General features: G+C 39.3%; 2 protein-coding genes across 2 annotated transcripts in view; both read left to right on the top strand.

Annotated features, from left to right (window-relative positions):
* Positions 1 to 13,682, top strand: part of LOC146978227 (major histocompatibility complex class I-related protein 1-like) — a 246,574-nt gene that overhangs the window by 98,216 nt on the left and 134,676 nt on the right. Inside the window, exons 2-3 of the mRNA XM_085790919.1 lie at positions 11,115 to 11,387; positions 11,889 to 12,179. Of these exons, the coding sequence (XP_085647045.1) occupies positions 11,115 to 11,387; positions 11,889 to 12,179 (564 nt within the window). The remainder of the gene's footprint in view (positions 1 to 11,114; positions 11,388 to 11,888; positions 12,180 to 13,682) is intronic.
* LOC146978228 (major histocompatibility complex class I-related protein 1-like) overlaps positions 1 to 13,682 on the top strand; it is a 121,199-nt gene that overhangs the window by 3,316 nt on the left and 104,201 nt on the right. Inside the window, exon 4 of the mRNA XM_085790925.1 lies at positions 624 to 908. Coding sequence (XP_085647051.1) covers positions 624 to 908 — 285 coding nt within the window. The remainder of the gene's footprint in view (positions 1 to 623; positions 909 to 13,682) is intronic.

Below are 13,682 nucleotides of genomic sequence, written 5' to 3'. Positions count from 1 at the left end.
AATAACTAAAATTATAAAAATAGATAAATAAATAAAGACAAATTAAAAATAAATAAATAAATAAACAGTAAAATTTGAGAAATAAAAGGATAGGAAAACTAATAAAATAGTAAAACCTGGTAAGTAAAATCTAATCAAAAGCCAAGCTGAAAAGGTGTGTCTTAAGTTTATTCTTAAAAATATTCACATTCGCAACTGCTCTCAGGTCTTCAGGAAGGCTGTTCCACAGTCGTGAGCCGTAATAACAAAAGTTATAGTTGTAACTTTAGGTTTTAACAAAAGGTCTCTATCTGAAGACCTGAGTTCTGGATGGCTCATAAGTTAAAAGCAAATCTGACAGATAAGAAGGACTAAGACCATTAAGAGCTTTAAAAACCAATAAAAGAATCTTAAAATTGATTCTGAAGTACATGCAGGGACTTTAAAATGGGTGTAATGTGAGCTCTCTTGCTGGTCTTCATTAGCACACGTGCAGCTGAGTTTTGGAGTAGTTGTAATGGTGCGATATTCTTTTTAGGAAGATCAGAAAGAAGAGCAATAATCAATCCTACAGGTAAAATAAACAAATAAAATAATAAAGACACCATGCAAACAGGAACTCACCTAATGTTTTCTCTCTCCAGCTCCACCTGAGATCCACCTGTTTGCAAAGAGCTCAGTGGTTCAGACGAATGTCATTTTGACGTGCCTGGCAACTGGTTTCCTCCCAAAAGACATCACACTGCGGATCAAAAGAAACTGCCGTATCTTTGAGATCGAAGATGGATTAAAATCCTCAGGTGTTCGTCCAAATGAAGACGACACCTTCCAGAGGAGAGACAGCGTGGAGATTTTGAGAAGTGACAAGTCTGCATACACCTGTGAAATCATCCATACGGCTTCAGGAGTAAATGTTGAAAGGTCGTGGGGTAAGAACATGCTTCTTACTGTTAGCATTATGTCAACATTTCTGTATTGAAGAAATTATAAAAACTGTAAATTAAATTAGGTTTGCAATATGGACATTATTGCAGAATCTACTGACAACATGTCTGTAATGACTGAAATGTTGATTCAAATGACCTCACCAACTAAGGTAAATATTTTCAATGCCAGCAGACGAGATCTCTGAAGGATAATCTATCTTTAACCAAAATTTGACAGGGACTCGCCATCGGTAAACATGCCAGTGTAGCCACAGGAAATATACCAAACAAAAAAGACAGACTATGAGCAGTTTAATGGTTGATCTCATGCTAATCAGATCCAAGTTAGACAACCAGATGTGTTTCTTTATTGAGCAGACTAAAACCATAAATTTCTCTTTTGGTTTACTCTCAGTAAATCTTCCTGGGAGGTTGCTATGTCAGCAGTTACAGTTGTGCACACTGGCATAAGGAGAAACATTATATCATAATTAATTAAGCAATATCACACGAGAGGGAGTGCTGTTGTACTGTATATCAGCACGGCTGTGATTCGGTCGTAGGCACGAGGCCGCAGGCCGAGTGCCGCAGATAATCACACCGTGCTGATATACAGTAGGCAACAGCACGACCGCGAGTGTGATATTGCTTTTATACAACAGTGCTACGAGCGCATTTTTAGAACAGTAATAAACTACAAGAGATTATGATTTGTTTGTTTATTTAATCATTTATTTGGCTCCGCCAACAGAAATAGTTCTGCAACTGGAAGGGAGACAAGGCTGTTGCCAGGCAACACATAAACATTTCATACTAGCTTGCTACTAGCTGCTAGGTTTTCCACCGAGCTGCTTCCAGTGCTGGTTCTGGTTCTGAGCCCGTGTCTGATCAGCACCGCAGCAACAGGACCAGCGTGAAGACACAGAGACGTTATCGATACCGTATTAAATTTGTTTATCATCTATGTAATCAATATAAACACAGTTGAAGCTAGCTGAGCTACGTGGCTAACAACAGCTAATGCTAATATCAAAACACATCACCGTCAAAACGTAGTTGCCCCCGCGGCGATTTTTTCCCCAGCCGGGTTTAGTAGAGATTTATCGCCAATTAGACGGACCAGGTCAGGTCCAGGTTTTAATGTTCAGGTCCGTTTATAACTGTAGCAGCAGCAGCAGCAGCAGCAGCAGCAGCAGCAGCAGCAGCAGCAGAGAGATGGGGCAGCTCCTGTATGGGGAGCGTGGCTCTGACTTAGCTCCTGTCCAGCTGAACAGCGGAGTGATTATGTCTGTGAAAAGTCCCAGTGCTGTTATACTGTATATCAGCACTATGGAATGTCTCGTTGTCCAATCAAATTGCTCGGTTGGGACCGGTCGGAACTAACTGTTGTATAATTTAATTTAATCTTAGTATCATCGTCTTTTAAGAGCTACACATCCATAGTAAATTGAGTCTTTCAAATAGAAATAATGTTGAATGAAGCAATCTGAACATAAAACAAATGGGGATGTTTCCTGTGTTTTAGATCACGAAATTGTTGATCCAGAGTCTGAAGGAGATGGAATCATCATTGGTGCAGCTGCGGGTGCGGTGGTCTTCTTGGTTGGTGTTGCTCTTGGTTTTGGTGGACGGGCTTTGTTCTTTAGGAATCGCCGAACTGGTGGTAGGTGCAATGCACACACATTTGTCAATATAATGGCTACACAGGTCCAGGTTGATAAAACAACGAGAATAAATTCTCCTTTTTTCTAGTTCTACGATGTTCAGACCACATCATTCATATCTGTGGATAACGAGGGATGTTACAAAAACCTCTTAATAAATTGCAATGCAATTGTCGGCTATGCAATGTGGCAGCAGTTTAGTTTCTACATTACCTATTTTCTTTAAAGCAAAACATGAATTCCTAAAACAACAGTTTTTTTCTGTCTTAATGTTGTAAGTAATTAAGTAAGTAAATTTAATTGATATAGCACTTTTCATAGATAAAATCACAAAATGCTTTACAACAAGGATAAAATGCAATAAAATACAGTATACAGAGATCACAAACAAAATACACATAACAGCACAATTACAGGTAACTTTACAGAGGCCCCACAACGTCAACATCAGTTGAAAGGCTGTCTAGTTCTTTCTTAAAACCTTCAGTGGACTCTATGCTGCGTAAGGTCGATGGTAGAGCATTCCAAAGGCGAGGGGCACAGGCCTGGAAAGAGCAGTCACCTCGTGTTTTAAAACGGGTGCGGGGGACCATCAAGAGTTTTCTGGTCTGAACGTCAGGGGGAATAGGGTGTGTTGTGTTTAATGACAGGCTCTGCCAGGGAAAGAGACATCTATGCCCTAGGTAAGAAAAACAAGTTCTGATCTGGATCAAACGTGACTCAATCAGGAGGAAAATACTAATTGCACCTGCCTCTCTGTATGTGTTTGTTTAGGTTCTCAGTCCAGTGGATTCAGTGCATCTACCGCCTCTGATGGGTAATCATGCAGTTACACAATTGAATAGTGTATTAAAGTAATAAAGTATTTTTTGTTGATTCTCACCTTATTTATTTGAAGTGGGTTCAGAATTTCTACATTTAAATAAGTAGTATCTTTAATAAGACCAAGTCCATGTGCGTCTGGAATTTCAGTGGATTTATTGCTGCATCTGCATACATATAAATACCACAATGCCTTTACTTTTCTGCACAGCTTCAGCATCGTCTCCCAGCAATGGTAGTGGTGAAGAGACTGGTAATCATTGTAGTTGTATGAACGATATGTCACTCCAAAATTGCCTGATAAACTAAAGAAAAGTAAACAGATGTGTTACATCTTTTTTTATCTAAGGGTCCAGGCAACAGGAACTCAAGTCAGAAGAATCATCATCTCAAGAAATGGGACAGCGCTCACATGATTTTAAGCTTCTGCAAATATCAGCCAATCTACCAGATTGACAGTGGGTAGAAATTAAAAGGGGACCATGACAGAAATTAAGTTGGCAAATAACAGTCAAAAAGAAGAGGATGTATGTAAATAGGCGCATTGTCCTCTGGATTTCTAGGGGGTTTTTGAACGACTGTCTCAACATTTAAGAATGACAATGGTAATTTCCAAGGGGAAAAAGGATATACTGATGTAGGAATGGGACTTGTAATTGACGGTTGCATTATGTTGCTAAAGTGAAAACGTTTTTCAACCTTGGGGGAGGGGTTGGGTTAGTTAAAAGAGGGAGGTTATATCAAGGGTTCAAAGTCCTGGTGATATACATGTGTCTCTACTGAGGCCTTAATAAAGCAGATTGAGATAAATAGAAGAAGAGGACAGACGAAATGCAATCAGGGAGGATGACCTAATACCTTTATTGTGATCTATTAAATACAAGATATACTGTGTGATGGGTTATATGGTGAATTAAGGTTTTAGTCTCAACTGTGATTTTTTACTTGATATCTTTTTTGTTGTCTCTATCATTGGTCGATTAGCTTTGATAAGAATGCTTTTAGAATCTAAAGTAAGTAACATTTATTTGTATTGCACTTCTCAGAAAGATAACTCACAAAGTGCTTTACGGGGTTAAAATACCCTGTCAAATATGTAAGGTTGGTTTGTGAAACTTGACACTTACATTTTTTTCTTTTCTTTTTTTATAAACAGATTTTCTCTATTTTGCTAAAAAGAAAAAATTGCACTTTGCATTAGTCTATTTGTGTAAGAAATCAGAATACCAAAATCTGCTAAGATGTATCGTAGTTATATCAGTGTGTGACATGTGACATAAAATGTGTTGGTTTTACCTAAAAAGTTGAAAATAAATGGAATAGAATAGAATCAAGGCAATAATAACTTTTTGTGGACCAAAAACAGTTAAGGAGTGACATTGTCTTAATTCAGGGTTGTGTACATTTTCCTTTAAAATGACAAAATTGAACACTATTTAGATGATGTCATCTGTTTGTTATAAAATGTGTGTGATTTCATATGCAAATTAAATTAAATAAAGGATGTAAATGATTTGTGGAAACTTGAATTGAAGCTGTGTGTTTAATTAGCTGTATTTTAGAGGTTTGAGGTGTTTTTGTGAAGGAAAAGCAATCAATTGAACTCTTGAGTCAGTTTCTATTCAGCTAACCAAGTCGCGGCTGTTTACCAGTTTGTTCACCACGGTCTGACTTGTCATGCAGGTCGTCCACTGGGTCCCTACACTGAACATTCACTGTTCGCTAACCACTGTAAAAAAAAAAAAAAAAAAAACTGAAACTGATGAGGAAGAATCATGGCTCTAATACATCCATAGGAAGAATGGGTGTTGTTCATGTGAGTTTTACAAAAAGAAAATTTTGATCTGAGTTAAAAATTGTGAATTATATGTACAGTAGTATACTCTTTATATCTTTCAGACCTGTTTCCCTGCTGGGCTGCAAGTAGCTGGTAGTCGGTAAGGGGATAGTTCAACATACCAGATATTTTTAACATACATTTACTCAGTTTGTGTTTTTATGTATTTAATAAAGTGTTTGAAACATATAAAAACAGTCCATATCACACCAATATAAACATTTAAAACAGGGCCTCAGCCTACAGTGCTCCTTTGTTTCCCTGCATGTCAGCATGGGGTGAGGTGCACACCTGCCTCACAGCCGAACCAACAGACACACAACACTTGTTCCTTCTGCATGTACAGTAGAGTCGACCTATTTCTACCCACCTCTTAAATTTTGCACCTCCCCTTTCCTACTCGGTGCCACCTGGGTCCAGATTCACCAAAAACAAAAACAACAAAGAAGTGAGTAAAGAACCTTCAAAATCAAGAAGACAACATGAAGTTTGTTCTTATGCCACTGAACCACACTGGATGGTTTGCTTTATAATTTCAAAATACCCATCAGCCACCTGCCAACATCCACAGTTAAGGAGTCAAAAAAGGAAAGTCAGATGTACAGCTGTGTATTGTCCAGTGAGTTACTTTGTAAAGTAACGTATTACATTACAACATTGCTGTTAATTAAAACTAATTTTTACGTTACTGCATTACCTATGAATAAAAGCGTTAGACTACTGATAACTAGCCTATATTAACCTTTCTGAGTAAAGTCAACAGTGATCTACCTCTCCTGCTCTAGCCGACGACATCACCCGCCCCTGAAATCTCATGCAATACACATCACATCACTTCACAGGCAGCATTGGACGTACTGTCAGTCTAACAAACAGACAGGTAGTTGACAGAAGCGGGAAACAGCAGCCGTTGGATGACACAGAGTAAAGATCCCTGACCTGGGGTCGGGTAAAACAATAAAAAAGAGTTTTCGAAGGAGTAAAGAGATGCTGAACTGAGATCACAATGTTCTTCACCACAATCTTTGTCCTTCTCGAGACAGGATTGATGGTAAACAGCGGTAAGTGAAGACTTTTATTTTTGCCAATTTTGAAAAAGTTAAGGTACTGTAAGAAAAACTTAAAAATTGTTACTGAAACTTCAATAGGAATAGTGACGCAATGTAAAACTGCTTAATATTTCATAACTTATTTTATAGTAAAAACCTTGTTGAAAATGTGTGTATCGAGCGTCTCCGCACATCTATTTTTTCAGGTGTGTTGGATTGGATCCATAGGTCCGGACTAGTCGACCTTCATCAGGCAAACATGTTTGCCTGATGAAGGTCATTTAGACCGAAACGTTGTTTAGACCGAAATGTTGCAATAAGTATTCGATGCAGCAAGTTATTCAGTGTGCGGGACTCCACTTTCTTTTCATGAAAATGTGTGTATCAAAATAGATACAGCAAGTATATAAGGTAATTTTCTATGCAAATCTGATATGCAAATTCTTTTTTTAAATTTTTTTTTATTATTATTATTTGTCAGAAGGTCCAATAAAGAATCTAATTTCAAAAGATTTAAAATTTCTGACAATTATTTCATGGTTCAGGATTTACAGGGTTAAAAGCTTGACATTATTCACCATGGCAACAAATAAAGAAATGCCCCCATCCTCCTACTTTTCACCAGTCGACGTTTATTTCAATTTCAATTTAATTTATTTAAAAGGGACAATGTACAGTTAAAACATAAATGTTGCCATTTGATGCACTATACCAGATTATAGCTTTAAGCTAATTTGCATCTGTAGTCCCTTGGCAGGTCACAAAAATACAACACAGTAACAAGACAGATAAATGCAGATGCACCCCCCAAAAAAGCAAGAGTGTGAGTGTTCATGGCAGAAATTTGCTTTGTCAAGAGTCTATTTGGGGGGGAAAAATCCACTCAAATGTAACATGTAATTAATATTCTCTGTGTGTGTACATGCAAGTCCACAAATATAGTTAAAATGGGTGTGGTACAGTCACAAACCTCACTGAAAAAACCTGTCACACAGGTTAGTTTCACTGACAGTGGTTTATGCCGTCTGTTCTCTCCACCAAGATATCACCACCTCATTTGAATGAAGCTCTCCTCCTACCCATGAAGCAGGAAGGAGAACGATCTGGGCGTTGAGCTGCCGCAAATAGAGAAGTCAGTAGGAGGAGGCTGCTTCAACATCTGCACAGTCTTCCTCTGTAGTTTACACATGTTGTGTGAAAGCTGGGCTCATTTTCACAAATAGAAAACAAAAACAACTTTCAATCACAAAAATCCACACATCTCTTGATTAAATTTTGTTCTCTATATAATCCAGAACATAAAATGAATCATCCGGACCAGCTGATTCCTCGGTCAAAACAGATCAGTCTGAATATTCAGTTTTGTAGCTGTAATCTGTTGTGTTTTCATACTCAGAAAACACAAAAGCCAGGGTCAAAATTACTTTATTCTTTCCGCGAGGAACTTCATCGCAAATAATGTCAGTGCAGATGCGGACACACAACGCAATAACAACAACACATCCCCTGACATTCATGGCAGGATAAAGAGGCGTTGTTGACATTTAGAGAAAAGATGTTCATTGTGGAGTATGAGTTTGTAATCAATTATTGTATGATACAACCTTTTCTATTGTTTCACTGTTGACAGAGAGTGTGGATGTAGTGGAGTGTCCATGGCGGAAGTCAATGACCATTTCTTTGGTTTTAGAAACATTCAGGTCTAGACAGTTGTCTATACACCACGAGTGTCCAGTTCAGTTAATAGAGCAGAACAAAACAAAGAGATTGTACCTGAAAGCATCAAAATACTCAACCAGTCTGTACAGAAAAAGCCTTTCCCCCACTATTTTTAACCCCATGATTGGTGAAAAGTGAATCAGTTGCTAATCAAAAAGCAACAGGTGGTATATGAACAGTGGAGCTAAATGTAGAGACTAGTGTGTACTGGTAACTGTAAAAAATTGTAAGAAGCAGGAATTGTGTTTGTTAATCAGGAAATTAATCAAATCAGCTGAAATTAATCATCAAACCAACATGTCATTGCTGCAAACAAAACCTGGGGTCTGTACTACCCTGCTACTACTACTAACTAACCACTACTAACCTGGTCCAGAGCAGTTTATGTTCCAGATTGGGATCGCTGGGTATAAAAGCAAAAAAAAAAAACAACAACTCCAAATGGAGATTGTGAGAGGATCCCACTGACGTGTTCACTGTCAAAGCCCCCTGGCATTTTTAGATGAACATCTCTATACGACAGAGAGAAGTTATATAGGGTAAGAGAGATTCATATGAGGGACTGACAAATAAAACCTGTGACCAGTGACACATCGCGAGTCGTGTGCTCACTGTCCCACTAACGCTCTGCATCGCATCCACACCGAATTACATGTGAGCAACAAGCCAATTTAGAGGAATACACAAATGTGATTCCTGTCAGACCCGTCATGGAGCAGTGACTTTATTTAACTTTAAGCTTATGAACTTTTACACAAACAGTAGCCTAATTCTCTGCCATCACTTTCTGCCTTGCTGCAGCCACTCTTCTCTCCACCTCCTCGGGAGAGAGTCCGGTGGTCTCCCATGAGTCCATGCCTTGATGTGCAACACTGTTAAATGTCATTCAGACCTTTTTCACAATGCATAAAGGGGGTTGAATGATATAAATCTTCTGGTTTAAGTATAGTACATTATTATCATGTTGCTTGGCAGGGTTTAAGTATCATTTATCCAGCTTTGCAGGTGTGATGGCACCCAGACTGTAGAGTTTGGACAATATTCTGGGCATCATAGTATCAAAAGCAGAACTGATAGATGAATTTAATTTCTTCTAAACACTTAAAACAGTGAAATGAGCAAACAAACACAGCTCACACACATTTTAACATGTCATTTTAGGTCTTATCCTCTAGTCTACGAGGTCACATCACACACAGCATCAACAGCAGATCATGCATAACAGGAAACATTTTTTTTGTCTTTGAAACACACAAAAACATGTTGCATTTGATGCACTTGATAAAGGTTTTTACATTGCAGCCCTCTCTCCTGCACCGCTGTGAATGGTCTCTCCCAGAGACCATCCCATTTATTTTCCATCTTATCCAGTTGCTTGACTGAGGTGAAATACCTGTCAAAGTTCAGATGTGTTCCTCTAGGAAGAGACAGTGTCATCCGAGCGACTGCATTCCCTCTGATTCCCAGCTGCTGATCAGCGAATGTATTCCGGCTCTTATACACTTCAAAATCCAGCACCAGACCATTGACATTGGCAAGCACAAATACTTTCAGGCCAGTGGGATTTGGTTTCTCCATCACAAACTGCTGCCAGGGACACCGGTCTGTGGGTGGGAGGGGTGGGGGTTAAGGTGTATTGTTGTGTAGCGATCTGTGTCATTTGTCTTAATGTGTCTTAATGTAACTTTTTATATACCTTTGTTTTATGTTTTATTGCCATGCTCCATCAGGCAGGGGGACTGCCAACGGAAATTAGCCTTTTGGCTATAATTGGGTGCATTTACATTTTATTCTTTTAAAATGTTCATTGATGTACACTGTCCCTCTTAAACAAATAAAGGAAATTAAAAATAAAATTAAAATAAATTAAAGGAAATCATCTGCACATCTACACAGGCCTTCCCTGGTCTTGGCAGATTGAGGAAGCCTTGTTGCACCCAGTTTGAAAGAGGCCTCACCTTCCAGAGGGCATCATTTTTTTTCTCTTCATAGACATCAAGGTTGTGACTTTGATGGACTGCCTCATCATGAAGAATCGGTCTCGACTCATTGCATTGGCTATGACTGGGATCCTCGTCTTCACTGCCTCGTACATCCTGTTATCCGAGACATAGAGCTCCGGACCCCACATGACTTACAGTGTGCAGGCTGCCATTTTTGCAGTCAAATGGCCAGCATCGAAGCCGTCTGAGTTCACACGATCTCACTTCAACTCCAAAGACATTGGACTTTATATTTAAAAAAAAAAAAAACATTAAAAAAAGATTAAATATTACTGACCGCTATAAGGCCCCGGGGCCAAACCTGCAGTATCCAGACACACTTCCTGATCAACTTTCCACCATCCTGCTCTAAGTCTGACTTAGAAAAAAAACAAAAAAACAAGCTGACAAAAAAACAGACGCTGTCCCCTTCAAAGGACACTGAATAAAGTTGTGTTTTGACAGAGTTAAAATGATTGTACATTGCAGAAATCTTACTAAATTGAAGTTAAAGGGACAACGAGGAGTTTCTATTTGGTTATAAAAAAGTCTCACGTTAATGTGGATGAATCTCCGCTACCCACACTTGTTAATGGGCCCATTTTCAAGAAATATATCATTTTGTCTTCATTTTGTCTGTCATCGTTATTTTGTTATTATTAGTGATGGCGGTAATGCTGGTCGAGCCGACCAGCGTTTCTTTACTTTAGGTTTCGTGGCGAGTCATGAGAATAACGCAGCCGAATCGCCATTTATGGTCGGAACTACGACGGTATGTGATCGTCTTTAAACCTCTGACTTTAATTGTTGATGAATGAAAACATGAGTCCGTCTTGCGCCGGTCAAAGAATTTCACGGTGTGTAGAGGCTCATAAATGTAGTGTGAAAACGCTTCGCTTTTCCAAAACTCCTCGTTGTCCCTTTAAGGCACTCATATTGAAGAAACCACTTGATCAATAAGAACAGAAACATGATATCTACAAAAAAAAAAAACTCGGATCACTTATTGCTGCCATAACATGTGGATGCTGTTATTCCCGTCATTTTTGAAAGAGAGTGCACGTGGTTTGTAAGCCACTCCCCCACAACTTTGACATTGTGTTAATAAATATTTGACTATTCTGTGTGATTTCCAGAGAAACATTCCCTCACCTACATCTACACGGCCCTCTCCAAACCAGTCAGACTCCCTGGTATCCATGATTTCACAGCCATGGGTCTGATGGACGACAGGTTGATCGACTACTTTGACAGTGAGCACCAGAGGAAAGTTCCCAAGCAGTCATGGATGGAAGAGAAGCTTGAGGCTGATTACTGGGAGAAAGGCACACAGTCCCGCCAGAGCAAGCAGCAGTGGTTCAAAGTCAACATTAAAATCCTGATGGATCGAATGAGACAGGATGAAACAGGTAAGATGTGGGCAATGTGAGGGGTTAGGATCATCTGTTGATCATATGGGGTGGCAGTGGCTCAGGTGGTAGAGTGGGTCGTCCAGTGATCAGAGGGTTGGCGATTCAAATCCCGCTCTGTCCCAGTTGCTGCCATAGTGTCCTTGGGCAAGACACCTTACCACCTTGCTCCTGATGGGTTGTGGTTCGCGCCTTGCATGGCAGCTTCTGCCATCAGTGTGTGAATGTGTGTGTGAATGCGATGTATGATATACTGTAAAGCGCTTTGGGTATCGTTCAGGTATAGTAAAAGCGCTACATAAATACAGACCATTTACCATTCACTTGTAACTTTTCCTACATTTATTGAAACCAACATGGTTTCTTTTATGAGATTTTGTAATGTTTCTTGTTGGTGACTTCACCTCAGTGTCTAATCAGAAAACCTCTGCAGCATCTTATACTGTGAGTATATGTAATCCGTGTATGTTTATGTGTTTGTCTTACTGTTCTGTCCCATAGACCTCCATGTCCTTCAGTGGATGCACGGCTGTGAGGGCGACGTTCAGCCCGACGGCAAGTTAAAGTTCATTCGTGGCATGGACATGTACAGCTATGATGGAGACAACTTCTTGTCCTACGATAATGCCAACTCTGTCTGGGTGGCTTCAAATAATGCAGCTCTGGAGACCAAGAGAAAGTGGAACAATGTCCAGGTCCTGAAAGAATTCACCAAAGGCTACCTGGAGAATGAGTGCATTGATTGGTTGACCAAGTTCATGAGTTATGGAGAGAAACAGCTGAAGGCTGCCTGTAAGAAATATGTGGCAACATTTTCCATCAGCAAACACTATAATTGATATTAAGTATTATTTTATCTAATCCACATCTTTTTAAAACGTAGAATACATTTAGGAGCCAAAATCATAATCAAACTTGAGGGAACACCATATTTAAAAGCTATGATCTTGAAAATTGTTTTGGAAAATATGAAAGTATAGAATAGTTGAAATAAAAGGAACTCACTTTATTTTATTTCCTTCCAGCTCCACCTCAGATCCACCTGTTTGCAAAGAGCTCAAAGGTTCAGACCAATATCATTTTGACGTGCCTGGCAACTGGTTTCCTCCCAAAAGACATCACACTGCAGATCAAAAGGAACGGCAGTATCGTTGAGATCGAAGATGGATTAAAATCCTCAGGTGTTCTTCCAAATGACGACAACACCTTCCAGAGGAGAGACAGTGTGGAGATTCTGAGAAACGACAAGTCTGCATACACCTGTGAATTCATCCATGCGGCTTCAGAAGTATATGTTGTGAAGTCTTGGGGTAAGAACATCTTCTTACTGTTTGCATATGTTAACATTTATGTATTGAAGAAATGGTATGGACATTATTGCAGGATATACTGACAACATGTCTGTAATGACTGAAAAGTTGATTTAAATTACCTCACCGACAAAGGCCAGAACACTCAAGACTAGATGTCCCTGAATGATAATCTAGGTTTATTTTCAGTTTGACAGTTTTCTAACCATAATTTCTATCAGTGACAGCGAATCACCACCAAGAAAAAAAAAATACTAGGTTATCAGCTGAGGAGAAACATTATATACAGTATCATTGTCCCTGAAGAGAAACATATCCAAAGCATAACGTAGTAAATGGAGTCTATGAAATAGAAATGATGTTGAATGAAGGAAACTGGACCTAAAACTAACTCGAACGTTTTCTGTGTTTTAGATCACGTACTTTCTAAGTCTGAGCCTGAAGGACCTCCCATTGGTGCAACTGCGGGTGGAATCGTGGCCACCCTGGTTATTGTTGGTTGTATAGGGCTGGTGGTTTGGTGTAAGATGAAACACAAACTTTGTAAGTGCAGTACACACACAGTTGTTATTATAAGGGGTACACACTAAAAATAATCCAGTTTAATTAAACAGTGAGTATAAATTCTCCTTTTCTAAAGTTGAGATGTTCAGGCTACCTCACTTATATCTGTGGATAACGAGGGATGTTACAAATTCCTCTTAATAAATTGCAATGCAATGTAGCAGCACCAGAGGCTATAAACAGAGTATTATAGCTGCTGCGCAGCGATGGGTCGGGTCCGGGCTACTTTTGGGCAAATTTAGGCAATTCTGAGCAACAAACAGGAGAATAGGAAGACAAGACAGTTGTCCTTATAATGTCCAATTTGCATCAGTTGAGGATTGAACCCACAACCTCGGGAACCAAAAACCATTGTCTATCGCACTGAGCTAATTGACAAGTGGCAGATCAACAGTGGCTTCACAAATTGAGTAAGCCATTC

Source organism: Trachurus japonicus, chromosome 11 (assembly GCF_045865225.1).
Source record: "Trachurus japonicus isolate A0001 chromosome 11, Traja_1.0".
NCBI lineage: Eukaryota > Metazoa > Chordata > Actinopteri > Carangiformes > Carangidae > Trachurus > Trachurus japonicus.
This window is presented reverse-complemented; position numbering and strand designations above follow the sequence as displayed.